The sequence below is a fragment of the Aspergillus ambiguus genome (genome assembly GCF_047715705.1).
Source record: "Aspergillus ambiguus strain CBS 117.58 unplaced genomic scaffold BDV59scaffold_24, whole genome shotgun sequence".
NCBI classification, from domain to species: Eukaryota; Fungi; Ascomycota; class Eurotiomycetes; order Eurotiales; family Aspergillaceae; genus Aspergillus; species Aspergillus ambiguus.
This window is the reverse complement of record NW_027395537.1, coordinates 362,365-389,278: the sequence shown is the minus strand read 5'-3', so window position 1 is coordinate 389,278 and position 26,914 is coordinate 362,365. Positions and strand designations below refer to the sequence as shown.

The 26,914-nt window shown below is 53.9% G+C and overlaps 10 protein-coding genes across 10 annotated transcripts; 6 read left to right on the top strand and 4 right to left on the bottom strand.

The window, feature by feature from the left end:
• Positions 1–202: 202 nt before the first annotated feature.
• On the bottom strand, positions 203–2,387 carry BDV59DRAFT_182118 (uncharacterized protein). Its single transcript, XM_073690334.1, has 2 exons — positions 1,053–2,387; positions 203–1,000 (listed from the first exon to the last, which is right to left on the bottom strand). The coding sequence occupies exons 1-2, from the start codon at positions 2,119–2,121 to the stop codon at positions 360–362; spliced, it is 1,710 nt and encodes a 569-aa protein (XP_073546364.1). The 5' UTR covers positions 2,122–2,387; the 3' UTR covers positions 203–359.
• Positions 2,388–2,529: 142 nt separating this feature from the next.
• Positions 2,530–6,005, top strand: ysh1 (cleavage polyadenylation factor subunit YSH1). The gene is made up of 5 exons (XM_073690333.1): positions 2,530–2,945; positions 3,004–3,101; positions 3,360–4,500; positions 4,555–5,218; positions 5,277–6,005. Exons 1-5 carry the CDS (start codon positions 2,796–2,798, stop codon positions 5,831–5,833), a joined length of 2,610 nt encoding a protein of 869 aa, XP_073546363.1. The 5' UTR covers positions 2,530–2,795; the 3' UTR covers positions 5,834–6,005.
• On the bottom strand, positions 5,946–7,810 carry BDV59DRAFT_182115 (aminotransferase, class III). The gene is made up of 5 exons (XM_073690332.1): positions 7,663–7,810; positions 7,317–7,613; positions 6,901–7,247; positions 6,351–6,803; positions 5,946–6,295 (listed from the first exon to the last, which is right to left on the bottom strand). Exons 1-5 carry the CDS (start codon positions 7,670–7,672, stop codon positions 6,041–6,043), a joined length of 1,362 nt encoding a protein of 453 aa, XP_073546362.1. The 5' UTR covers positions 7,673–7,810; the 3' UTR covers positions 5,946–6,040.
• Positions 7,811–8,593: 783 nt separating this feature from the next.
• On the top strand, positions 8,594–9,768 carry BDV59DRAFT_66264 (RNA-binding signal recognition particle subunit SEC65). Its single transcript, XM_073696872.1, has 2 exons — positions 8,594–9,178; positions 9,232–9,768. Exons 1-2 carry the CDS (start codon positions 8,764–8,766, stop codon positions 9,600–9,602), a joined length of 786 nt encoding a protein of 261 aa, XP_073546361.1. The 5' UTR covers positions 8,594–8,763; the 3' UTR covers positions 9,603–9,768.
• A 350-nt stretch (positions 9,769–10,118) lies between these two features.
• BDV59DRAFT_66255 (putative C6 transcription factor) lies at positions 10,119–14,266 on the top strand. Its single transcript, XM_073696871.1, has 7 exons — positions 10,119–10,525; positions 10,602–11,137; positions 11,186–11,225; positions 11,274–12,309; positions 12,361–12,686; positions 12,739–12,809; positions 12,862–14,266. The coding sequence occupies exons 1-7, from the start codon at positions 10,298–10,300 to the stop codon at positions 13,961–13,963; spliced, it is 3,339 nt and encodes a 1,112-aa protein (XP_073546360.1). The 5' UTR covers positions 10,119–10,297; the 3' UTR covers positions 13,964–14,266.
• Positions 14,047–15,287, bottom strand: BDV59DRAFT_182110 (translationally-controlled tumor protein). Its single transcript, XM_073690331.1, has 4 exons — positions 15,142–15,287; positions 14,724–15,000; positions 14,512–14,671; positions 14,047–14,448 (listed from the first exon to the last, which is right to left on the bottom strand). The coding sequence occupies exons 1-4, from the start codon at positions 15,154–15,156 to the stop codon at positions 14,364–14,366; spliced, it is 537 nt and encodes a 178-aa protein (XP_073546359.1). The 5' UTR covers positions 15,157–15,287; the 3' UTR covers positions 14,047–14,363.
• Positions 15,288–16,039: 752 nt separating this feature from the next.
• sur2 (sphingosine hydroxylase) lies at positions 16,040–17,352 on the top strand (the record flags this gene model as incomplete). The annotated part of the gene is made up of 2 exons (XM_073694281.1): positions 16,040–16,727; positions 16,781–17,352. The coding sequence occupies 2 exons, from the start codon at positions 16,040–16,042 to the stop codon at positions 17,350–17,352; spliced, it is 1,260 nt and encodes a 419-aa protein (XP_073546358.1).
• A 262-nt stretch (positions 17,353–17,614) lies between these two features.
• BDV59DRAFT_66230 (uncharacterized protein) lies at positions 17,615–19,672 on the bottom strand. Its single transcript, XM_073696870.1, has one exon. It carries the CDS (start codon positions 19,413–19,415, stop codon positions 17,877–17,879), a length of 1,539 nt encoding a protein of 512 aa, XP_073546357.1. The 5' UTR covers positions 19,416–19,672; the 3' UTR covers positions 17,615–17,876.
• Positions 19,673–19,959: 287 nt separating this feature from the next.
• Positions 19,960–21,815, top strand: BDV59DRAFT_66208 (uncharacterized protein). The gene is made up of 4 exons (XM_073696869.1): positions 19,960–20,614; positions 20,687–20,764; positions 20,820–21,578; positions 21,635–21,815. The coding sequence occupies exons 1-3, from the start codon at positions 20,160–20,162 to the stop codon at positions 21,556–21,558; spliced, it is 1,272 nt and encodes a 423-aa protein (XP_073546356.1). The 5' UTR covers positions 19,960–20,159; the 3' UTR covers positions 21,559–21,578; positions 21,635–21,815.
• Positions 21,788–26,890, top strand: BDV59DRAFT_66202 (putative ABC multidrug transporter). The gene is made up of 4 exons (XM_073696868.1): positions 21,788–22,117; positions 22,173–24,808; positions 24,857–26,576; positions 26,630–26,890. The coding sequence occupies exons 1-4, from the start codon at positions 22,017–22,019 to the stop codon at positions 26,730–26,732; spliced, it is 4,560 nt and encodes a 1,519-aa protein (XP_073546355.1). The 5' UTR covers positions 21,788–22,016; the 3' UTR covers positions 26,733–26,890.
• The last annotated feature ends 24 nt before the right edge of the window (positions 26,891–26,914 follow it).

The following is a 26,914-nucleotide window of genomic DNA, read 5'->3' as shown; positions in this document are numbered from 1 at the left end:
GACGTTACGGATGGATGATCTTCCCTTCACCTTCGGTATCGACTGTAGGTAGGATATCCTACTAGGTCCTCTATATTCTAGATTCGATGCCCGAGATCCTAAATCCTATCGACTAGGGACCTTCTGTTAGGGAAGGACTTTCGACCTGGTGTACTCCCGGCGCACTGACATCATCTCTCCTCTACCGTGTCCGACGTCTTCTACTCCATACACGCTACACACTCCATGGACTCTCAAATTAAATCCAGTAAATCAGAGTAAGTAAAAACACAAGAATGCAGAGCCCATGGCCTTTCTCCCGATTCCATGCGGTTCTCCCAAGCCAACGCCCAGCACCACGATCCCGCGTAGTAAGAATTTCACTCCTGTCGGTCTTCTTTCAGATCCTTGGAATATGCCTTCTGCACATGTCGCGATCCCCTTCCGTCCAGCTCCAGCATAAACAACACATCCCGCACCTGGATCCCCGCTCCCTTGTCCGTGTCCTCCCGGAACGTCCCCAGGCGCTTCGTCGACATCGCCGCCGGTTCACCACTGCGTCCCCCCTTCTCCGACCCGGCACTCGGCGTGGCCGGATTCGCTCGAGACGGGGTGGAGAATCCACTGCCCGCCGCGGGCCCCCGCTGCAGCCACGAGTACTGCTTCTTCGTTCCAAACACCCGGCCGGAGATCATGCTGTTGGTCGCAAGCCGCGCCGTCTCCACCGACTGCTGGTGTTGTTGCGCTTCGCTCGCCTTCGCATCCATCAACTTCTTGGCCTCCTTCTTGGTCAGGCCCTTCTTATCGATGCTCGGCGCCCGCTCGCCCAGAGGCGTCGATGCTCCCGAGCCGGGGAGATCGGTAGAGTCCGACCGGTTCGCGCCTTCGCCCAGAATGGCATTGGCGCTGCGCTTGGCCCGTTTGGCCGCGCGCTGCTCTTCACTGGAGTTATCCTTGTCCATAAGCAGGCGGCATTTGGCCGCCAAATTCTTTGTCGGCGCTTCCATGGCCGAGTGCGGTCCTGACACAGGTTAGCTGGCAGTCAAAATCACCTCGGTCACAACACAACATACGTTTCTGAGAGGGCGTCTGGGGTTCCCCGTTTCCACTAGCCGGCTTGGCCGTTGAAGCCACGTCTCGCCATTCCTCGGGGACGATGGCATGCGAGTGTGCACGCCGACTGCGAGCCAGGGTCGACGAGTAATCAATCACCCCGCGCAGCCGGTCTTCGCAGGAGATCGACATCAGGTTCAAAATGTCCACCAACGGCGCACCCTCTTGGTTCAAGATGGTCTGTCCAGTCCGGACGACCGACGATCCATCCGGCCCCGTCACTTCGATCGGCTGTGGGCGGCCGGGGACGGGGTGGAATAAGCCTTCGGCGGGTATCCGCACACCCAGCTCGAACCCGCGGCGCTGGAGTTTCTGCTCCAGAACCTTGGTCAAGAGGAACGGTTCTTGTAGGTGATACTGGGCGCGTCTAGCCGCTTCCGTATCTTCCCGGGTGGGCTCGTTCGGATCCTTGAAAGGTCCGGGCACCTGGGTCGACGGCTCGGTGTAGAAAGAGTCTTGCGTTGTTTGGGGCTTGTACGGTGAGGCCTCGCTGAAGCTGGGCTGAGTCGACAGCGTCCCCGTCGTAGAAGCCTGTGAGGTGAAAGATGTATTTACAGGAGGTGGTTGTGGCGTCTGCGATGGGATCGGCTGAGGACGGGGTTGCTGCTGCTGTTGCTGCGCTTGCACGGCGGAACCGGAATAACTGCTCGTAAGGTAGGCCTCTTCTTCTCTCACATCGATACCGGACGAGGCCAACACATCTGTCAGCTCGGCAGCATCCGTCGCCTTATCCGCCGGTCGAGAGGGAGGTCCCATGGCGCCGGGAGGTGGTGGTTGATGTGACGGGGTGGCGGGGGTCTGAGGAGCGCCGTTGAGGTTCGTGCCGTTCAGGGGCGACGGCTGATTCTGCGGAAGTTGGAGAGTCCCGAAACTGGGAGAGGCATAAGGGGATTGAGGAAGAGGAGAGAGGCGTTGTCGTTTGGGGGGAGGAACACCACCATTCACCGGCGACGGCGCCGCCCCCGGCGATGGGGACGACCCCGGAGGGGAGAAGGACTGGGAAAACTGCTGGGGTTGTGTTTGCGCCATGGTGCCGCACGTCTTCACAGGGGCATGCAAAGGGAATAAAGAGTCACGACCACGAGGTCTTGCTATCAGATTCTGTCACAGCGATCAAGACGCAAATGGCACATCCGCGCGCGAGGTACAAAACCGAGCGGATTGTTCGAACCGCCGCCTCCACCAGCGGTAACCATCTCAAAATATCGCGGAGAACATGAATCGGCGGTGTAGTTGGGTCGGAGATGGCCCAACGTCGGCAGGAAATGAGGGCGCGATGACAGCAGAGCGTGTTGTTCGCAAGACGGAAAGGGAGCTTTGGCTGCCTCCCATCGAGGTTTGCGAGACTCCCGCGCCGTCACGTGGAAGCTTATGTCAGCACCCACGCGGGATCCTCACGGCGTCACTTGCGCGGCGCTTTGAGGGTTTCTTGGGCGTCATCTCCGTTTCCTACTGTTCGTCCTTGGATCATATTTATTGGGGCTGTCGCAGGACTTACCCCTTGCGACTGCAGATCTATTACCTTATATCCCGCCTGTCGACTGCGCTCCCCGCCGGTCATGGCCTGTTTATACTGAGATCGACACGAATCAAGGCGGCCGCCGCGTTGCTTTCCAATCGGATCTCCACAATATCTGATCGAGAGTCAGGTTTACAGACGTTGATTGCGCTGGAAATCAACAACCCCTTCCCTCAAAACCGCAATGGCGACCAAAAGAAAGGTCTCGGCCCTGAATGCCGCCGACGACGAGCCTGTCGACCCGTCGGACGAGCTGGCTTTCTACTGCCTCGGCGGAGGAAATGAGGTCGGACGGTCTTGTCATATCATCCAGTATAAAGGGAAAACAGTCATGGTATGCCCCTCGACTCTCCCCGGTCTTTCAATTGCTGATTTGCTTCCGTTCTTTGCAGCTCGACGCCGGCATGCATCCCGCGAAAGAAGGCTTTTCGGCTCTTCCCTTCTTTGATGAATTCGACTTGAGTACCGTGGATGTTCTCCTTATAAGCCAGTACGTGAAGCCCTCCTTTCCTAGTGGTCATCGTCCCTGTTTGTTATATGCCCCGTCCACTGTCGGAGATCCGTCTACGCCATCCCGACGAGGTGTCGCAGTCCATGCATATTCTGTCCTCATGTATACGAGAAACGCAATAAAATTCATATCATCCGCTTCTTTTGTTTCTGTGACTGTATCCGATGTGTCTTCGATGTTCTTAGTTCCATTGTATCTGGGATGCCGTGTCGCTGACAGTCCTGTCTTGTGGCTTAGTTTTCATGTCGACCACTCCTCTGCCCTACCCTACGTCCTCAGCAAAACCAACTTCAAGGGTCGAGTCTTCATGACCCACGCCACCAAAGCCATCTACAAATGGCTGATTCAGGACAACGTCCGAGTCAGCAATACCGCCTCCTCATCCGATCAACGGACAACTCTCTATACGGAACATGACCATCTATCCACCCTTCCGCTGATCGAGACCATCGATTTCAACACGACGCACACCGTTAACAGCATCCACATCACGCCATTCCCCGCAGGCCATGTGCTCGGCGCTGCGATGTTCCTAGTCTCAATCGCCGGCTTGAACATCCTCTTCACCGGTGACTATTCCCGCGAAGAAGACCGTCATCTGATCCCCGCCGAGGTTCCCAAAGGCGTGAAGATTGATGTGCTGATCACCGAGTCAACGTTCGGTATCTCGTCCAATCCGCCTCGACTGGAACGTGAAGCCGCCCTGATGAAATCGGTGACTGGTATTCTAAATCGCGGCGGACGTGTCCTAATGCCTGTGTTTGCGCTTGGTCGCGCCCAGGAATTGTTGCTTATTCTAGACGAATACTGGGAAACACATCCAGAATTACAGAAGATCCCAATCTACTACATCGGAAACACGGCGCGACGCTGCATGGTGGTGTATCAGACATATATCGGAGCCATGAACGACAATATCAAACGACTCTTCCGACAGCGGATGGCTGAAGCTGAAGCCAGCGGGGACAAGAATGCCAGTGCGGGCCCGTGGGATTTCCGGTTCGTCAGAAGCTTACGCAGTCTCGAGCGTTTTGACGACGTCGGCGGATGTGTCATGCTGGCTTCTCCTGGTATGCTGCAATCCGGAACAAGCCGAGAATTGCTCGAACGTTGGGCGCCCAACGAGCGCAACGGTGTGGTCATGACCGGCTACAGCGTGGAGGGCACGATGGCTAAGCAACTCCTAAATGAGCCGGAACAGATCCCCGCCGTGATGTCGCGAGCCGCGAGCGGCTTGATTAGGAGAGGGGCCAATAGTGATGAAGAACAGAAGGTGATGATCCCGCGGCGATGCACTGTAGATGAGGTCAGTTTTGCCGCTCACGTTGATGGCGTCGAGAATCGGAATTTCATTGAGGAAGTATCTGCTCCTGTTGTGGTGAGTGTTCTCCGGTCTGTGGCTCGGTAGACTGCGTAAACTGATTTCTTCCAGATTCTCGTGCACGGTGAGAAGCACCAGATGATGCGACTCAAATCGAAACTCCTCAGTCTCAACGCCGAGAAGACGATCAAGGTGAAGGTCTATACACCTGCGAACTGCGACGAGGTCCGAATCCCATTCAGGAAAGACAAAATCGCCAAGGTCGTTGGCAAGCTGGCTCAGATAGCCCCTCCTTCGGAACAAGACGATGGCCAGCTTATGACCGGTGTCCTGGTTCAGAACGGATTTAACCTATCCCTGATGGCCCCGGACGACCTTCGAGAGTATGCAGGTCTAACCACCACTAGTATCACCTGCAAGCAGCACATCACTCTTAGCTCGGCGAGCATGGACCTGATTAAATGGGCTCTCGAAGGTACATTTGGTGCCATCGAAGAGGTCGGAACCACCCAAAAGCCGAGCAAAGACGAAGGCTCGGAGAAGCAAACGTCGAAGGAATCCGACGGTGAGGAACAGCCGAAGGAAGATGCCGATGAAGAAATCCCCATGGCAGATGCGCGGACTTACCTTGTCATGGGCTGTGTGATCATTCGCTATCTCCCACGGACCCGTGAGATCGAGCTTGAGTGGGAGGGCAACATGATGAACGATGGGGTGGCCGATGCTGTCATGGCTGTGCTCCTCACCGTAGAAAGCAGCCCTGCTTCTGTGAAACGTACGTATACTCTCTAAGGCTCTGAATCTCTTGTGTTGTTGCCTAACCAGTGTAACAGAATCCGCCAAGCAAAAGCATCATCACCACCATCATCACGATGACTCCTTTGAGATCCCAATACCCAACCCTCATTCACACCTAGGACCCGAGGAGCGCTTCCGGCGTCTTGTCATGATGCTCGAGGCGCAGTTTGGTTCAGACATCGCCCCCATTGAGCGTCCCCGTCTCCCGTCGAATCTCCTTCACAGCGGGTCCTCCAAGTCCGAAGATGCGGACAAATCAGCCGGTGAAAAAACGGATCAGCAAGATGAGGAGAAGATTGCGGATATGGGGGAGGCAGAGCTTGCCCGGCTGCAGGCACTCGGAATACCCGTCCCTGGAATTGAGATCCGGGTTGATAAGCATGTTGCGCGGGTATGGCTGGAAGACCTTGAAGTTGAGTGCACAAACGCAGTCCTCCGGGACCGCGTACGTGTGGTTATTGAGCGTGCCGTGGAGACCGTTGCTAGCATGTGGACGGAGGGACCGGCCGTGGCCCCTGTTGCGAACGGCGACGCACAGGAGAAGACGGAGCTCCCATTGTCCAAGGCAGCCGAAGTTGACGCCAAAGCTTGATTGATGTATACATTTAGTTCCGTGTACGCATAGATATCTCTGGTTTTAATAGGCAATTACGAGGTTTGTCCGGTCCCCGATGGCCGTGGCTTTAATATATAAGGATTTATTAGCTCTCTTGGCCTTTCGTTCCTCCGATTTGAGAACCCTATCATGTATAAGCCGATTTCATACCCAATGGATGTAATTAGTAATGCCATATGCGCCCTAAGCGACTACCTTCGCAAACACATCGTCTAGAACGCGAGCAGTCGTATCGACAATAATATCAACCTCCTCCTTGGAGACATTATAAGGAGGCGCGAGCAGGACATGATCGCCACGCGTGCCGTCCACCGTGCCCGACGCCGCATAGAGAGAAATCCCATACTCCGGTTTCAATCCAGTCTCCTGGACGTGGAAAGCGACAGCGGTTTCAGGCGTGAACGGCTCCTTGGTGGCGCGATCCTTGACAAACTCAAGCTGAGTAGGCCCCGTTAGTTCATGTCACGACGCAATCCCTAGAGATAAAACTTACTCCCCAGAAAAGCCCCTTCCCACGGATATCGCCCACATACGGATGCGACCCGAGCCGATTCCGCAACCGCTCCTCCAGGTAAGCGCCCATCGCGCGCACATTGTCCAGCAGATTCTCCTCCTGGATGACCTTCTGCACCGCGAGTGCCGCCGCACACGCCACAGGATGTCCCTGGTACGTGTGGCCGTGGCGGAACGCCCCCGTGCCCTTGTCGAGTGCCTGCACGATCTTCTCGCCGATGAGCACCCCCGACACCGGCGCATACCCGCCCCCCAATCCCTTCCCGATGGTCTGGAGGTCCGGGATCACGCCTTCCTGCTCCCATGCGTGCAGTGTCCCGCACCGCCCCATGCCGCTCATCACCTCGTCGAGAATGAACAGCGCGCCGTATTTCTCACAGACCGCTTTCATGGCTTGGAAGTAGCCCGGCACGGCGGGGACGGCACCAAGCGCCTGTATGTATCGGTCGTGCAGTCAGTTATTATTCCGCGGTAGGGAGTGTTCAGAGCACGGGGGGAGAGGGAGGGGGTAATGGAGATTGTTGACGTACGGCGCCGACGACCGGCTCGGCGATAAACGCGCATACGGTCTCTGGTCCAACGCGCTGGAACTCCGTGTCAAGCTCCGCGGCCAGTCGGGCAACGTAGGCCTCATCTGTCTCGCCCTTTTTCTTGCCCCGGTAGGCGTAGCACGGCGACACGTGCGATGTGTTGTTGGATAGGAGGGGCTCGAACGGCTGCCGACGGATGACATGGCCGCCTGTCGCGAGGGCTCCGAGGGTGATGCCATGGTAGGAGGGCAGACGGGCGATGAATCTGGTGCGCCGGGGCTGGGGGGTAGGCAGTTCGAGAAAGTACTGGCGGGAGAGCTTCAGCGCGGCCTCGACTGCTTCGGAGCCTGAAAGCATCGGGTTAGTTAGGAATGGCTTTGGCCTGACTCGTGTGGATGGAGTTGTGCAGGGCGTACCGGAGCTGACGACGTAGAGCTTTGACAGCTTCCCACCGGTGGAATCACAGAGAAAAGTCGCCAGTTCTTCGGAGACTTCAGTGCCGAAGAACGCCGTGTGACAGTAGGCTAGTTGGTTGATCTGACCGATCACTGCTTTGCTGGCTTTCTCGTGGCCGTGGCCGAGACAGGAGACGGCCGCCCCGCCGGTCGAGTCCAGGAACTTGGTGCCATCTTCCAGGAAGAGGTAGCTGCCTTTCCCACCGACGGCTTTTTTGGGGACGAAGCGAGTGTCGCGGTGGAGGACGGCGCTGGTAGCTGTGTCCAGATGGTGAGTAGCGTCCTGCCAGTTGGGTCTGATACGTACTCTGGGTCATGGTTACTTGAGATGCGTCTGAACGATGGTGGAAAGGTAAGACTAAGCAACAGGCGTGTAGGAATAATGTATAATACAGGGCAATTAATCCACCTTCTCAGGGTAGTCTCCCTTTAAAGACAGACTGAGCCTATGATGGATGGTGGATGGAGTTTGGTTATCTCGGTGATAAATGCGGGGGTCGGCATGCCGAAAGAGATCCCGGGGGTATGGTTGGCTCCGCCCGCCGACGGCCCGCAATGCTGAGCCAGTCCTTCGGCATGGTGATTCATTGGCTGTGCCACGATGCGGGGTTGTTTCTCTTATCACTCGACGCCGTACAGGCACAGTTGCTGGGTCGGCGTTTGATCTTCGAGGCTGGTTGGTAGGAACATCCGTGGTGAGTCTGCAGCTTGTCATGTGCAAAATCCTAGGGCAATAAGAAGAGTTGATGAATGTTCAGTCACTGAGTTCATCTAGCTATCGCCGAAGTACTGCATGCGCTTTCGGTGGATTTCACGAATATGGGTTGGACGGGCATATCTGAAGAGCAAGTATGGAGAGCTAGCTTATTGATTGTGTAGCCTGTCCATTGGATTACAAGGGCAAGGATTGGCCTTTTCCTGGCTGAGCATTGGTGAGGTTAAATAGTTAATGGTCCATGTTCCTTGTATCTACTTTTTACTTCGGGTTCTTATAATCAAGAATTATAGCTGTGTTAGGTTTTATTACTTAATGTGAACAGACTGACTGTTATAAATGCTGTTTTGGACATATTGCGTCAAATATATCTCTAGGGAAAGACGCACAAATATTTCAGTGCAATGGCAAACATTTAACATGCCCGTAGGCGGCAATAACATGTTACTCATAACACAGGAGGCAACACCTGTATTTTGTAGTTAGATCGTTAATCCAGACATAGAATTGGAAGTGTAGGTACCAGAAGCCTGAAGCGATGAGGGTGGCAGATGACTAAGCAACCGATTCGCACAGAGGCCACTCACTCACTCACTCACTCTTGACTGACGTAGTGAACAAGATACGCCTTACTGGTTGAGACCACTTCGTCACGTTTCCACCTCGCTGCAGCACATATATCAAATCAACATCATGTCTCGCAATGCGCAGGTCGAGGAAGTCTCCGACTCCGATCCGGAGGAGGTCGCCCCCTCTGATTTGAACCCCTCGATTCTTTCCGCCGCAGGTATCCCGACTGCAAATACCACCTCCATGCCCATGAGACCTGCTCCGGAACCGCGTCGTGATATCCCGAAACACTATCAATGCCTGTATCCTGTGTATTTTGACAAGTCGCGGTCTCGCGCCGAAGGACGCAAGGTCGGTGCGGAGTTGGCGGTGGAGAACCCATTGGCCAGAGATATCCTTGATGCCACCCAAATGCTGGGATTGACGGCCGGATTTGAGCCGGAGAAGCTGCATCCGAAGGACTGGGCGAATCCGGGACGTGTCCGGGTGATGTTGAAAAATGAGAATGGGCAGTCGGTGAGCCCGAAGATCAAGAATAGTACGTGAGGGAACCCGAATGCTTTCGAATCTGGGGACTAACGTGTTCTCTAGAACATCACTTGTACATTCTTGTGGCTCAGTATCTGAAAGCGCACCCTACCACTGCCGAATCGCCCTATCGACTACGAATTCGTGGTCTTCCCATGCCCGAAAAATTACCTCCCGCACCCTCCGCGCCTCGTGGCTGGAAGATTGGCCAGATCCTACCGATCCACTCCCCGGCGTACAGTGGTGGTGGTGTTAGCGACAATCCTCTGAAGGACGCCATGGCTGAGATGCAGAATATGGGTGGGATGCCGGGAATGCCCCAGATCCCTGGCATGCCCGACATGTCTGCCATGATGGGCGGGATGGGCGGACCGGGACCATCGGGCGGTGCTAGCGAGAAGAAAAAGAAGGACAAGAAGAAGGGCAAGGCATAGTGGGATTACCCTGTACGATGACTACCTGTTAGCTGTGTATATGTGTGAGGTGGACATGGTTGTGGTTGCATTGGACGGGCGTAAGGCGTTTGTTGCTTTACAGTCGAGGGCTGCGAGCTCTTTTGATACCAAATGGATTTGACGCTCGCAAGGGGTCACTCAAATGCGATATTTACATGTAAGAGCGTCCATTATGCGCTTCCCTACGTATGGTCCTACTAGTGCATTTGCGGTGCACCAAACGGGAAGATCATGCCAGTACTGCGGAATTCATTGTGGGGAAGTATGGCTTTGTATCAATGCTCGACCCTGGAAGAAAGCATATACATCGTAGGATAGTACAACTTCATGTCACGTGACTGACCAATAGCGGGGGTTGAGTTTTTCCGTTCCGACTCTAGACCCCATCGGATCATGTAATTCACCCGATCGGCGGTTCCCGATGGGGCAGTCCTTACCTAACCACAGGCCGTAATAGGCAATGGAGTACTGACGACTGGCTCACCTACCCCAAAAGTCCCACGTCAGTCAGTCAACTCCTCTCCACTGAGTCCCGACTTTCAACGGCTATCCCGACAATCGAACCTTTCCTGTACATACATCTTCGACCTGTCTACATATATGCGCATAATCCCATGAGCCAACCGCCCGGTTTCGACCGCCGATTAAGAAACCCCCGCCACTGCGCCTAACGCATGATGAATCCGACCCCAACGAACGAGTCGCCCATTCTTGGGTCTTCCACCCAAGCAAACCCCCTTCATTATCCATTATCATATAGCGCCTCTTCGTCCTCCGCGACCCCGGCTCCTCTGTCTGCTACAAGACCGCAATCTGGGAAGGCGCATCATCGTCAAATCACTCGGAATCGCGCCAGTTACAGCTGTCATACTTGCCGCCGGCGCAAGGTTAAATGCGATAAGGTTGGTACCAACCTGGTGGGATATTTATTAGATCCTCCATTCCCGATACCAGAACCGGATGCTAAGGACGGAATAGATACATCCGGTATGCGGAAATTGCGTGAAGAACGGCACCGAGTGCGCCTACGATGCGCCTCCACAGAAAGATGTCGCGGGACATTCCAAGAACGGTCACGGAGTGAAACGACGCAGGGAGACGTCACAGCCGGTGGAAGTGGACCCCCTGGAGGACCTCCAATCCATATATGGTCATCTTAAACAGGCCGGGTCTGATCACCCGGCTGGGGCGATCGAAGCGCGCCTGGATAAATTAACGTCGATGATCGAACGGTTGAGCAAGGCAGATCAATCTCTGGACCCGGGAAATCGACAATCGCTAGCGCAGAATGTTAATTTGGATGCTATGAAGGGTGATATTCGGGCTGCGACGAGTAACGGTCAGGGGGTGGCGTCGAAAACCGCTACTTCTTCTCGATCGGATAGTCCGCGCGGCGCGGTAGATTTCAGCAGCGACGAATTCCCCGTTCCTTCTGGTCATGCGACAGATCTGGTAGACCCAGTTGGCAGTTTGAACTTAGGACATCTGAGCCTAGAGGACGGAGGTCGATCAAGGTATGCGACCGTCGTCATTGATGGATGGGCGGACTAACAGATGTCCAGATATGTTGGCACCACTTATTGGGCTTACATCTCACAGGAGGTATTATCCATCATCGCGACCTTCAGGACTGAGCTAATGATATTCCAGATCAATGAACTCAACCAGTTGCTCCGGGATCAAACACGCTCGCATAATGACGTTCCCGCTACCGATAACCTTTCTGACGACGCTTTATCGGATTCGCTTGGGAGAACACACGGAAGCCAATGGCGGTCGTCACTTGATGGCCACATTGGCTTTCCCGGTGACCATATGTCCTCTGGGGAGGCGTTCCAGAAATCTGTCATGTTCCCATCCAGCGGCTCTCCATCCATCAATGAGAAGGTTGTCGAGCCGGAAATGCTCGAGCACGTACCAACGAAACGACAGAGCCATATCCTATACCGAGGCTTCATGTCTGGTGTCCATGCAATCAGCCCTGTTGTCCATCCTCCTACCATCCTCAAACTATACAACGCCTTCTGGCACTGGTACGATTACAGTAGCTACTCAGGCGAGCCCTGTCCAGATCCTTCATTTATCCCGTTACTATACGCCATTTGGTACGGCGGATCTGTCACCATCTCGATCCGGACGATCAAAGCTGAATTCAATGTCGCGTCTCGCAATTCCTTGTCGAAGACGTTCAACGAAGAGGTGACGAGATGGTTGACTAAGATCTCCTTCCCCCGCAGTCCGTCCTTGCAAGGGCTGGCTGCATACCTTCTTGTACAGACCATCCTCTCCAAAGAGGAAGAACCTCTTACGAGCAGCCTGTTCATCAGTTTTAGTATGAGGGTAGCTCAGACAATGGGGCTACATCGAGATCCGGCTAAGTTCGGTATTCAGCCCTACGAGGCTGAGTATCGTCGGCGGATATGGTGGCATATCGTTCACATGGACGGTGTGGTGGCCATGTCCAGCGGACTACCTCCCTTGGTTGGTGACGAAAATTTCTGGGATGTTCGTGACGCTAGCGAAGTCAAGGATACCCTTTTGGGCAGTCCTGAGGCCGAAAAATATGAGGAGTTAGTTGCGGCAGGTATGCGACCTCCTGACAATCCAGATGACCCAACAGTTTGCGGTGGCCCATCCATGGTGAATGTCTATTACCTCTCGGCTCGAGGCAAATATGTAATGGCTCGTAAGTGCCCCTAGCTGTTCTAAAGGGGCTATGGCTGATGGCTATTCCCAGGTGCTGTCCGTCGCATACTGAAAATTCAGTTGGGCACTAAACCTGTGACACGAAGGGATATGGAAGAACTCCGATCGATTCTTCTTGACCTACAACTCAAACTCAACTCTATCATTGATCGTATCCCAGAAGGCAAACACCAGGGCGCGTCCCCAGACCCTTCGAATCGCTCTCTCTCTGATGCACGATCACCACCGGATACTCAGACGAGCAGCACAGAGCTGCCAGGTGAAGGGCAGTCTGGTTGCTCAGAGCAGTACCATACGCCGGTTTTGATATCTTTCCACAAATGGGCAAGGATACTTCTTTCGCTATTTATTGATAAGGTCGGTGTTTTTGACGTCATCCGAGTTCTGATGCTAATTTCATAACCGACAGGCTTATTGTGTTGCCTACCAGCCGTTCTTGAAGAACGCTAAAAGCCGTATCTGGCCGGCGGCAAGACATAGGTATGGTTATTGTCTTATATCAGATACCCACGGCAGTTCTAATGCATTCAAGTGCGCTCCGCCACTGTCATGGCTTTATGGAGAAGTTTATCTCTCTTGCTACAGACCCTGATTTTCAACCGTTCCAGTGGAGTTGGCCTGGAAACCATCAACCTATGCATGCAACCATGATCATGCTCATTGACCTCTACGAACGCCCGTACAGCCCGGAGGCCGCCAAGTCTCGCGCGTTCATTGACCGCATCTTCACGCTCACTGGCCCTGATGGTGGCGTAGTAGGCGGCGAAGACGGTATCTCTACCCAGCGACCCCTGAAAGACGGCGGCCGAGAAGCATGGGGTATGATTCGCCGTCTACGTCAGAAGGCCTGGCAGAAGGCCGGGCTGGATCCCCACAAGCTCTGGACGGAGCAAGCTCAGATCCAAGTTGGTGTCGCTGCTGCCCCCACCGAAGTTCCCTGTGCCACAGACCCGTACTACGCGAACAGTCCACCCGTGGCAACACCACCGGCAGGATTGCCCCATGCTTCTCGACAGAAATTGACCGACTTCTCGAATATGTTCCACAATATGACCCGGTCCCATCTCCTCCCGAACCCCGTATCCACCCTGCGTCCTAGTCCTCTCCGAAACGAGGTTCCTTCGCCTTTAACCACTGCATCAACCCCCCAGGGCGGTCCATCCACGTACCCTGCTCCTGGCCCTGCTGCACCCCCTACTCCGCAGTTCTCCCAGACCAATACCCCAAATATCAACGTGTCGCTCGACAATTCTTCGGTTCGTGGCGATTCCGTATCGTCTGCCGGAAGCGTTCCGCAGTTCAACCCCAGCCTTCCCTTCGCTCAACCAATGAACACGATGTCCACTCCTCCCGCCCCTATGACCTATATGGATGCGATCCCGCCTAACGGGCAGCCTCTGGCGGCGCCCACGCCTCCCTCGATGGTCGATCCGAACCTGAACTTTGACTGGGACCAGTGGGATGCGGTGTTTGGACAGCACCTGCCGGTGGCCGATGAGCTCATGGAACTGGATCCGGCTACAGGGTTCGAGTTTGGGGATCTTGGAAGCGGGCAACAGCCAATTGGTAGTGTGCCTGAGACCCAGGGAGTAATGAATCCGATGCCCGGGCCCGATTGGACTGGGTATTGTTGAGTTTTGTCGCCCAGATGATTGTATTGTACGTGCATATACCCAGAATTTTGTATATAGGGCTACGATGACGAATAGATATGGAATGGGATGTATAATGCTTTTGATGATCGAGACCAAGGAAATTGATGGCGGAAGACGTGACAGCTATGGGATTCATGAGGCGTGACTGGGATCAAAGTAGGATACAGACGATGCGAGGCCGCAGAGCGAGAGCTAGGCCAAGAGAAAAACACGGCATGGAGAGGGGGCGGGATCTATGTTTCAATAGTCTCCTCCCGACCCAAGCGAACGGTTTTCTAGATTAAAGCAGACCAACACAATCTCCGGATTCCTTCTTTCTTCGTTTCACATGAGATTATTCACAGCGACGGTAAGTGGACAGGAGCAGGAGACCGCCAGTTTAGACCTTCGTCTCCTCAAGACCGTGCTTCCAGAGGGTGGCATATGGGGTGACACCGTCCTCGCGGAAGTCAATGAGGATGTGCCTATACAAGAAAGATTAGTTGAGGGTTCGGGGGGTGTATACTATTGAAAGCCTGGAGACGTACATAGCATCACCATCCATGCTCTGACCCATGAGGACATCGTAGTTGTCGTAGTTGGCCATGATCTTCTTAACGGCAGCGGGGGCGTTGGTCTTGAACTCATTGATGGTGGCCTCATCAGCGCCTTTCTCCGTGAGCTTCGCAAGGACCTTCTTCATGTAGGCTTCGGATGGTCAGCGTTGATCCCGGAATATGTAAATCGACCCGAGACATACTCTTGAGGTGAGACTTGAAGGCATCTTTGGAGGGCTTCATGCCCTCCTCGGTCTTGAGCCACACGAGGCGGAACTGGTCCTCGATATCGTGGACCATGACCTTCTCACCCTCACCACCTTCCTCTTCACCACCCTCAGCGGAGGGGTTGGCACCCTCGAGCTGGAAGTCCTCGTTGTTGCTCTTGAGGTACTTGCGGCAGTCGCACTCGTACAAGACATTGTCGACGGTCTTGATCTTGAAGGTGTCCGAGAGGACCTCATCACCGGAGACAATATCCTGAGTAGAAAGTTAGATAGGTGTTTTTGATTGAATTGGGGGCGTTTGAGATGGGATGGGATTGAAGCGGGGCATCCCCAGAAGGACACTGAGGGAGGGGATAGAGACGATGGGATGTTAATAAGAGATTGACAAACGAACCTTGTAAATAATCATTTTGATGGATTGAGTAGGGAAATATAGAAACCCAGAAGCACGTCGAGAGGAGGAGGAGGAGAGGAAGAGAAGATGTTGGATGGAGAGAAGGAGAAAAAGAGGGAAAAAAAGAGAGAGAAAAAGAGGGGAATTTTTGATGTTTTTTTTTTCTTTCTTTTTTTTTTTCGAGGGGCAAATTCAGCACTAGTCCGTTTTGGGTCTGGCTCTTGTCTTTATATTACTCCTTAGTCAGCCAGCTACTTTGTCGATCAACACTGAGGATTACAAAATATGGATAGGAGAGTATTTTCTAAAGTAGGAATGCTCCCTACATACCTACGGATCTCAATAGATAGATACACGCAGCGGTCTGGCTGCCTCGGCGATCAGGCAGCCCATCAGGGGCAGATGGCCGTATTGGCAGTATGTCCATAACGGTAATATACAGTAAAATACGGTAGTATATAACTGCCTATGTAAACAATACAACCGTTCCATACCGTCCCGGACGATCGGACCTCTCCCAATCCCGTGGTGCCACTCACAACCACAAACTCCTTCAGCTTCATCTCGACTTTTCTCCAACATCTCTCTCTCTCTTTCTCTCTCTCCCTCTATATCCTCCTCCTCGCCTCTCCTTTCCTTTTCATACTCTTTCTCTTTGATAACACCCATTCCTCACATTACTCCCATTCTTCACATCATCACCTTTCGTATCTGCGGTTGCATCTCCGTTCCTTGGCGTCATCTCGCCGCTCCTATTCCCTCACCACTCCGTTCTTTTCCTCTCATACAAGTCGATCTTCTCTCTCTTTCGCTTTCCTCCCTCGACTCCAGGGCAAACCCATGCGATAGCTTTCCTCTCTCGCAGTTTCTCGCCTGGCTCCATCATTGTCTGTTCGCCATGGCAGTCAATGCTACCTATCTCCGCGACCTTCCTCCGCTACCGGAGTACACCCTCACCCCCCGCCCGCCCCTTCTCCAATCCATTCCCGATAACATCCTGGCTTTAATTCTCCCAATCGTCGCCTACTGGGCCCTGTCCATGATCTACCACTTCATCGATGTCTACGATCTCTTCCCGCACTACCGCCTGCATACTCCCGCCGAAGTCTTGAAACGAAACCATGTCACCCGCTGGGATGTCGTCCGGGACGTTCTTCTGCAACAGGTGGTCCAGACCCTTGCTGGGATCGCCGTTTCCTACTTCGATGAGGATGAGTATATCGGCCGGGAGGAGTACGATGTGGCCGTCTGGGCTCGTCGCATCCGTTTCCTGCAGAGAGGCCTCCCTCATCTGTTAGCTCTGTTCGGTGTCGATGCGATGGGTCTGGCGAAAACCTTGTCGCAGAATGGTCATTCTGTTCTCAGCGCTGTGGTGGCTGGTGGCCGTTATCCCGGCCTTACTCAGTCCATCATGCGGAACGGAACAGAGGTGCTGGTTCCTGCCTTCGCCGGCTGGGAGCTGTCCCTCGCCAGCTTCATTTACTGGTACTTCATTCCCACATTGCAGTTCACCTGGGGTGTCTGTGTCGTCGACACTTGGCAGTACTTCCTCCATCGCGCCATGCACCTCAACCGTTGGCTTTACGGTGAGTAACCATAGCCGGTTCTGTGCCTGTTGCGTTAGCTGACCACTCCCCAGTGACCCTCCATTCGCGCCACCACCGTCTCTACGTTCCCTATGCCTTCGGTGCCTTGTATAACCATCCGGTGGAGGGCTTCCTTCTTGACACGGCTGGCACTGGCGTTGCCTTCCTCACCGCTCGCATGACTAACCGCCAGAGTATGTGGTTCTTCACCCTTTCGACCATCAAGACCGTCGACGATCACTGTGGCTATGCTTTCCCCTGGGACCCCTTGCAGCATCTGACGTCAAACAACGCCGCCTACCATGATATCCACCACCAAAGCTGGGGAATTAAGACCAACTTCTCCCAGCCCTTCTTCACCTTCTGGGACCGTCTCCTCAACACCAAGTGGCATGGAGACGTGAAGCTGCGGTATGAGCGCAGCCGGGAGGCTGCCCAGAGACAACTGAACAACGAGGCGGCGGAAGTCAAGGCCGAATCGGTGGCGTCGACGACAACCGTGTCACCGGAGGAGTCCACCGACTCGAACGCGCGTTCTCGTATGCGCAGAAAGACGGCCACCCTGTCGCCTCGGGTGGATAGCCTCAAGGGCTCCAAGCATGGTGTGGCCAGCAGTGTTTTCTAAGCCCTGCAGGTTCTAGCCCTCTCTTCTTGCATAATTCCTATTAGCCTCCTAATATCCACCTGCTTTCTTTGTCTCCCCCTAAATTGGATACGGAGTTGCGGGTCATCTCCTTTTTAACGATAATGGCATTCTGATGTCAGCTCCGTCGGTACGCTGTATTAATAACTGAGGGCTTCATGTTCAGTCCTGTACAATGGTCTTTACTTCTTCGGTACACTGTATTAATTGGCATGTTTATGTGAAGTGGACTTCAATGTATAATTTACTCCTTTTTTTTTTTCTACCTTTCCTTATTTTGCCTCGATAACTCAAAAACAAAGATGAGAACGCCGATACCGTCATCTAGTGGAATGCAAACAGGACCAGTTGCAAACGCCAACGAATGCAGTCATGACCAATGACCCAAAGACAAAACAGAAAGATAGCGGCTGACATTGCGAATATGCCACCCCCTTGCGAAAGATCAACCGATTGTCTAGACTCAAGCCCAACTCAAGCAATTCTTCAACCGAGGCATCCGCCATCTACATACCTGACTTCAAGAGAAGGCTCCAGGTAGTCTCATCAGGCCCTGGTTGTTCACCCGGCTTGCGTGCTTCAGAAACAACAGAACCGACGTCTCCGTGTTCTTGAACCGGGTAGTCTTCATACTCGGATGCAGTGTACCTAACCGTCTGTGGGCTGCGCATGTTCTCATATTGGATCACAACCTCGCTGCGAGGACGACATAGCGCCTCTGCATGTTCAATCACCATGTCAAGAGGGCTACGCTGGTGGATAACATTGCCCCAATCGATGCCTTCGCGTGGAGGCAAATATATACCTTCCGGGCTGCCTCCGGTAGCATCGGACACGCGGGTCTTGCCTTTCCTTATGCCTGAAGATGTGGCCGAACTAGGGGAGCCCGGCTCATCGCAGGGTACAGGCTTTCTAGGAAGACGCGGAAGTGGCTTTTCGCGGATAGTCAATCCCTTCGGGATGGATAGCGGCCGTACGCGGGGAAGTGAGGCATCGCTGCCGGTAACCGTGGACGAGCTGCACTCCGTGGAGTTAAACTGGTATCGAGGAATTGGCTCACGAACCGGAGATGGGTCCGCGGTAGTCAGAGAGGCGTACGTTGCAATAATGTCCTCAACATTAGCACCATGCCTGACCAGTCTCTGTGAAGGGATGTCCTCTTGGCTATCAGAAGCCTCGCTGCGCAAGATCTCCTGGCCTTCTTCTGATTTGGGATCCATGTAGATGACAATCTCCTGGGTCTTGGAGTCCATTCTCTTGCGTTGCATCTCAAGAAGCTCCTTCTCACGCTCATCGGCCAGCGCATCAAGGGCATCAATCTCTTCGCGGCCCTTTGACATCCTCCACTGATCATCGGCTTCCTTCCGCGCCGCCTTCATGTCGAAAGACAGCTGCCCACTCATGTAGAACAAGGTCGCTGCGAGGTTTCTGTGCGTACCCATAGCTTCTTCCACAAAGGCAAGTAGTCGGGGTGCGCGCCTATGCTTGGAGCGAGCCAGCAAGGCCGTGCGCAGGTTCTGTAGATACATCGGCTCATCGATCACGCGCGCTAGGATACAGGCCTCGCACCGGTTGCGTTGATAGATGACGTTATCGGGCTTGGGGAGGATCTCATCGTCCGGCAGCCACCACATGCCACGCATGGTCTGCAGCTCGTGAATGACTTCGCGGATGGTGGGCTCGAGCATCCTAACGTACCGGTCCATTTTCCACATGTGTTCGATAACTTCGATGTCCAACAGCTCGAATATATGGTGCACGACGAACGGGTTCAGGTCGCTATGGGGCCCGCACAGCACCCTCGCACGGCTGCGGTCCTTGGACACAACGCGCAGCACCATGGAGTTCTTGCGCAGGGCCTGAGGTAGAGTGGCGATGGCTTGGCTGATGCGCTCTTCCTCCGGGAGTCGAGGCAGGAAGTCCTCCGTGTTGTCTATGTTCAGGACCCAAATTAGCAACTTCATCTCGGGCTTGGTCAGGTCGGACACCATCAGAGGGTACCTATGCCGGACGTGCTCATCCACCACTTTTTGGATGCGCTCCATGTTGGGCGTGGATGAAGATGCTGGCCTTTGCCGGGAAAGATGGAGCAGCGATGCTGTGGGATGAGGATATGTTGTAAGGGAGGGAGGTTATTGAAAGCTATTGGCTTTGACACTGTTGTTGTCTTGTTTAGTGGAGAAGCGTGCATGGCATTGAGGCAGGTTATACGGGGCTATTTATACGTTTCTAGCAAGATGGGTTCCCGTTATGTGCCGTTATAAAGGCTTCTATGAATATAATACTATCGTAAGAGTACCTCCACTAGTCTTTATTCTCTCCCGGAATGGGCCTGCACTGAAAGGCAATTTTCATGAAGGAGTCTACAAAGGCTATGTATGTAAGGAACGAGCCGGGATACATGGGTGTCTCTTTGTCTGGTCGTGAGTTGTCGTGATGGTTCTTTGTATAGCATCGTGGAGGGACCCTCGGCGGATAAAACCGACAACGCAAAGGAAGAAGCCGTGTAGTCTGAGACAAGTCTCAACTGTTTTTTGCTTTCATCGGCAAATGCAAGACAGCATCATGTGGCGTCGGCTGGTGTGGGTTGCCTAGCCTGTGGTGTCGTCCAGTATAGTTCCCAAAGGGGAAAGGGGAGGCCATCACGAGATCGATACATGGAGCAGTAACTTCGCCAACTTCTTTTCGTCTTTTCTCCTTCATCTACACGCATCTCCCTCTCCAGTATACATTACTATCCCAGCAATCCATCCATATCACTTGCTATCTTCACCGCACCACCACTCCCAATGCCCGTGTCTTTTCTCCCCTGCCAAGAGGGGGCCGAAGAGGAGGCGCCGCTGCCGTATACTGACGCCCCGCTGAAACTGCTGATCGCAGACATCCGTTTGTTTGTTAAATGTCTACCCAGTCTCCCAGGCGTTTTCTTGCCCCTAACGCCATGCTTGAGCGGCTCGTTGGATGAGATGTACCCGAGCCCGGCGAATATCGGCATCTTCCTCGTGCATCTGGTGTTGTGTGTGCTTCAGCTGGCATTCCTCATATCCTTGCCGCTCTGCGTGCTTTTCATGCTTCCCGCGCTGGGTGTGTTGATCTATGCGGCCGTGTTTCTCACGATAAATGCTGCTGTCTGCCATGTGGTGTTCAACCGGCACGATGCCATCCTGCGGTCGGTGGTCCCCCACACGGAGCGCCCAGAACACCATCGTGAACACTGGATCTTCTTGAACGGTGTTGCAGTAGGGTGAGTATGGTTCTTTATTCGCCCAGGACGAACCCTGTTGTATTCCGAATTGGACTGACGGGTCATGTGTAGACGCCGGTGGTTGCAGAATAGCATCGACCGACTGGCGTACTCCTTCGGTCGGAGGGTGACCGGAGTGCACAATCGGACGTGAGTCTAGCTATTCTACCGCATGCGACAAGGATGCTGACTCTCAGGGAAATAGATATGGGATGGTGTTCGACATCATCGAGTGCCTGGTCCAGCGGAACTTCTGCTACGCAACACAGGATATCAGAGATACGTATGCTCTCGCAAAGAAGACCCTTCTGGACCCGAAATACGACAAGGTTGTCCTTATTTGTCATAGTCAGGGCGGCATTGAGGGGGGCCTGGTCGTCGACTGGCTGATAGACGAGCTGTCGTGCGACATCCTCAGCAAGCTCGAGGTCTACACCTTTGGCAGCGCCGCGAACCACTTCAACAACCCGTACAAGTCCCTGGTTCAATGTCCGGACGGGTCGAGCAACGGGGAAGAACCCAGTCGCCCCAAATATATCCGCCATATCGAGCATTACGCCAACTCCGGCGACCTCGTCTCTCGCTGGGGCATTATCAACTTCGCCCGTGTGCCGAACCGCTACGTGGGACAGGTGTTCATCCGCCCTGGAAAGGGTCACCAGATGAACCAGCACTACTTGGATATGATGTTTCCGATCGGCCCTGACAAGGAGATGCCGGATACGAATGAGTTTATGGAGATGCCCGTGGAACTCCCTGCGTCCCGAGGATGCGGAAGAGACTATTGGGACGACTCGAACCACAGCACATTGTTCCGACCCGATGGGCAGGAGAGGATTCTGGGTGAACCGGTGCCTGACAGCTACCACAACCCCAAGACCGTAAAGGTGAAGGATGTCAGTCGGCTGTGGTTGTATCGCAACGGACGATCCCCAGTGGGATGACTGATGGTGGTAACGTGACGGTATTGTTCCATTATGCGTGTTATGAGTTGATTAATTCCATTTCCTGATATCCTAGAATCCTCCAAGTACCATCCAAGTGTTCAACGGTGCCTGAAAGCGCAGGCGGACATCAGATAGGGCGTTATCAGATGCAGCCCTAAGCCTGACCCATGGTTCCATCCCCGATTTTTCCGGCCCGATGCAGAACGTCTCCGGACATCACTTCGTCTCCCCGACTTCCCCTCTTTCTCCAACTCCACGCTTGTTTCCTGCCACCGTCTAACTCGGTGGGTGTGATGGACCAAGTTTTGCCTCAAATTGATCGGGACTTCTGTCAATAGTACTCGTCCCCTCCTGCCAATGCTGCACTCGCACGACACGCGCTCCTGTCGGTCGAGTTTTCTGTCTACGACCAATGCAAGCACCTCGGTGACATCGCATCCCCAGTACTGTACAGGATGGAGCCCCTCCTATCTTCCCAGCATGTCCTCGCCATTCCGGTAGGACGTGCTAGGGAAGGTGGGACGAGAGTGCTAGGGGACAGCTCTCGAGGCCCGAGGTGAGCTCCTCCGGTTGTACTCGTTCTGAAATTCAGTAACTGATTATTTTCGCAGGGATATTTGGATCCACCGAACCGAGCAGGCTTCGGACCTTGTTGCGACAGGCAATCTGCATTTGGCTGTATTCTTGCTGTCGTGTGTTTTCATCATCTGTTCAGTCGCTGTGCGTTGCCTGAGACGCTGGCGCAGGTCCAAATCCCGAGGTGCTTCCCCAACACCCGGTGACGACTTGGAGATTCTGGTCTCTGTTCCGTATGCTTGCGCTCACTTGGCTGTGTCTATCACCGCCTGCTGTCTGGGATGGCTCCATTTTCACCATGGACCCGGATGGAAACGGTCTCTATTGCTGAGCTACATCGTCTTTCTCACCTTGATTCAGTACTGTTTCCGAGACCGCACCTATCGATCTCATGCGTATCGCCATGCGAATGCAATGGCTCTGGCCGCCTCGATCCTGGCATTTGCCCAGGATTTGGCCCCTATGGCAATCATTGGCGCGACTTATCGTCCCAGTAGAGTTGGGGTTGCTCTCATGCTATGTATGGCAGCCGTAATCTTGATTGCGCTTGCGACACCCCGACCACGTCGACCCTTTGCAGTGGACCCGGAGACCGAAAATTCCTTAACGACAGGAGAGCCGTCCCCCGAGGAGACGTGCTCCTTGTTTTCCTACTACTGTTCTTACGAATGGATCACATACGTTATCCTGCGCGGATTCCGCAGGGACCTGACCATGGATGATCTTCCGCCGCTGCCGTCGTACGATGACCCATCGAAATGGCTGGAAAAGATTAAGAAACAACGTCTGAAAGGCGGGAAGACTCTGCGAACACTGTGTCGGTTGCTCAGCACAGAGATCAGAACGATGATGACCTGGTCATCTATTACCGCTGTTGTGGACTTTATCGCTCCGTATGCGATGCTGCGGCTATTGGCGTTTCTGGAAAGCCCGGAGGATGCGATTGTTCAGCCAGTCCTTTGGGTCTCACTTCTATTTATTGGGCCCATGACTCGTTCTCTTTGTTACCAGCAGTATATCTTCACGGCTACTCGGCTCCTTGTTCGGGTGAATATCTCACTCGTTCAAGAGATATACCAGACGGCGATGAAATCGTATATTTACGATGACTCCGTGGGTCGTCCCAAGGAACAAGGGCATTCGAAGCCTCGAAGTATGGAATCATCCAAGGGTGTGCCGAAATCGAGCCAGGCAAACCTGACCAGCTTGATGTCTTACGATGTCGATGCTATCTATAACTCTCGGGACATCTTCTATGTCGCGACGGCAAGCCCGATCGCTACCACGCTTGCTCTTGTATTTCTCTACCGCATGCTCGGGTGGCCGTCCGTGTTTGGCGTTCTGGCCCTCTTGCTCCTCACTCCACTTCCTGCAATGGCGTCTCGCAGGGTCTCCCGCATCCAACAATCCGTGATGCGCGCTACTGATGTGCGTTTGGCGAGGATTTCCGAGTACCTGGGTTCGATACGCACGCTGAAATATTTTGGGTGGGAGCATGCGGCTATGGACTCGATCAATGAAGTCCGTGGGATTGAACAACGGCGTCTCTGGAAACGCAGCGTTTACGCAGCAGCCATTTCGATGGCTGGAGACCTGCTCCCGATGGTGAGCTTGCTGGTCATGTTTTCTATCTTCGTCCTGTTCACGGGACTACCATTGCGAGCTCCAGTTGCCTTCACGTCCCTTTCGATCATGGAGACCCTACGATCGCAATTTGTCTGGCTGTCCAACGTCAGTCGGTACTCCGCACAGGGTGCCGAGTCGCTTCGTCGGGTGGATCACTTCTTCGACTCTGCTGGAGAAATTAAGAGGCATCCGGAGGGGCCGCTGGAGATGAAAAATGCCACGTTTCGTCGCAGCCCGATCGCTGCGTTCAGGTTGCATGATGTGTCTCTTTGCTTCAAACCCCGTGCCCTCAATGTTGTCACCGGTCCAACTGGGTGTGGGAAGACGTCCTTGCTTTTGTCTCTCCTGGGCGAGACGGTTTTAGAGTCAGGCTCTGCGACCTGTCCTCGAGATGTGGCGTATGTGCCACAAGCACCATGGTTACAGAACGACACGATACGCGAGAACATTACGTTCTATAGCCCGTTCGACGAATCGCGCTATAATTCTGTCGTGGAAGCCAGCGGTCTGACGCAGGATCTCCAGCAGTTACCGGCTGGTGACTTGACCGTGGTGGGAGAAAAGGGAACGTCTCTTTCTGGAGGCCAGAAACAGCGTGTCTCCCTGGCCAGAGCGCTATACTCGCCTTCGTCTACGCTGCTGCTGGACGACATCTTCTCTGCACTCGACACTCATACCACCACGCTGGTATATGACAAATGCTTCCGTAGCGGTCTCCTCTCCGATCGCACGGTGGTCCTGGTCACTCATTACCCACCTGCATTGCAAGAAGCTGAACTGGTGATTCGCATGAAGCATGGCAGAGTAATGCCTATCCCGGTATCGTCAGCTATCCAGCAGGCCCTCCTGCAATCCTCCCGTTGCAGCACACCAGGGACAGAGACGGACACAAGCACGTTGGGAAACCCAGAAGCCATTGATCATTGTGATTCACCGGTAGATCCATCGGCAACGATTTCCCCTGCGATCTACGGCCGGCAGTCGGGCAAGACGGGTCGCATTGTACAGGAAACGTCGCTTACAGGGCGAGTACCGCGGTCTCTTTGTAGGTTAATGGATTTTCTCTGCTGTGGGTAATTCTGACACGCCACAGTTTTCCAGTACATGCGCCTTTTTGGTGGGCCGTTCTATGCCCCTATCGCCATCTTAGCCACCGTTTCTGTGCAACTCACATACTTCGGAATTACTTACTGGCTCTCCATCTGGACAGGCGCTTACGAAAAATATGAAAGGCCTGATACCATGTTCTACCTGGCTATATATGTCGCCTCCGTCGTCACATTTCTCATTATGCAACTCACCAACAACCTCATCTATCAGTATGGAAGTTGGGTGGCGGCGAAGAAGATGCACAAGAAACTCGTCACGGCGGTCCTCTCAGCCCCTATCTCCTGGTTCGACGACCACCCAATCGGCCGAGCTATCAATCGGTTTGGAAATGATACGAGATCCATGGACACAATCCTTATTGACTGGCTTCGCATGTCCATCGACAATGCTCTCCGGTTTCTCCTTCGCATTGCGAGTGTCGCCTCTATCATGCCCATATTTGCGCTGCCCGCCGCTATCATCTGCTCCGCCGGATTCGTTATCGGTGAAATGTATACTCGAGCGCAGGTTTCCATCAAACGCCTCACTTCCATCAATTATTCCCCTGTATTCTCGCATTTCACGGATTCATTGGCCGGCCTCAGTGTCATTCGTGCCCGGAATGGTATGGACATCGTCTTCCAGAGGCTCCTTGCGGAGAAGCTTGCTGTGCATGCCCGATCAGCCGAAGCCCAGTACAATTGTAATCGATGGGTGTCGGTGCGGTCGGATTTCTGCGCTGCCTCCGTCGCAACCGCAGCCGGATGTATGGCATACCTCTGGCCTGGATCTGCTGCGCTCGTTGGGTTCTCGCTGACCAACGCTATTGGCCTGAGTCAAACAATCCTCACGCTCGTCCGCACCACGAACGAGCTAGAAGTCGAGTTGAACTGCTTTCAGCGCATGCGCGAGTACGCTGACATAGCTTCTGAAGAGCAGCTTTCCGAGCAGGAGCACGCAAAGGCGGCCGCTGCACTCCCTGCCAGCTGGCCGGCTGCCGGTCGCGTTGAGTTCCATGACGTTGTTGCTCGCTACCACCATGACGGGCCTGACGTGCTCCGCGGTGTATCGTTTGTCGCAAACCCAGGAGAGCGCATCGGGATTGTCGGTCGTACCGGAAGTGGCAAAAGCACCCTGGGGCTGTCGCTCCTTCGTTTCGTTGATGTCGTCCGTGGTCGCATCACTATCGACGGCATTGATATCTCCCAGGTGCTTCTCAACCGGCTCCGCACCAGCGTTACCCTCATTCCGCAGGAGCCGGTTCTCTTCTCGGGCGATGTGCATTCCAACCTTGATCCATTTGGCGTAGCTAGCGAGTCCGAGCTGCGCTCTGCCCTGGCTGCTTGTACGTCCATCCAAGTCCTGGAGGGAAACGGCGGCATGAACACCCGTGTCGGGAGCCCTCCACCAGGCCCGCACAACAGCGACCATGGAAACAAGTTTTCGCGCGCGCTTGCGCTGGATACACCCGTTGCTGCTAACGGGGAAAATTTCAGCCAGGGCCAACGTCAGGTTCTCAGTTTGGCGCGAGCGATGTGCCGCCGCTCGAAGGTCGTGCTGCTTGACGAGGCCACCGCCTCGGTTGACCATGAAACGGATATGCATATGCAGCGGGTGTTGCGGTCCATGTTCCCTGATTGCACCATTATTGCTATCGCGCATCGTCTGCGCACCATTATGGATTATGACCGCGTGCTGGTTATGGCGGATGGAGAGATTATCGAGTGAGTATTTTCGGTTTGTCATTGAACCTGGGCGGCTTCGCTAACTGGTGTAGGAATGGCTCTCCGGCGGATCTGATCAAAAAACAGGGCGTGTTTTGGGATATGGTCCGGAATACTGGCGAGTATGAGGAATTACTCCGCATGGTTGGTATGTAGATATGATTATAGGGTTGGTCCTAACGAGCTCATGATTATGCCTATTTGCTTTGGAGTTTATTTAGTCATTTTGGAGCGTCGTCTGGTGTTATATAAGGCTCAAGTCCGTGTGAATAGTTATTCTTATTATACAAACTAAAGTTGCATCGTATTGCGGATTAACCGCTCGAAAACTATATAAT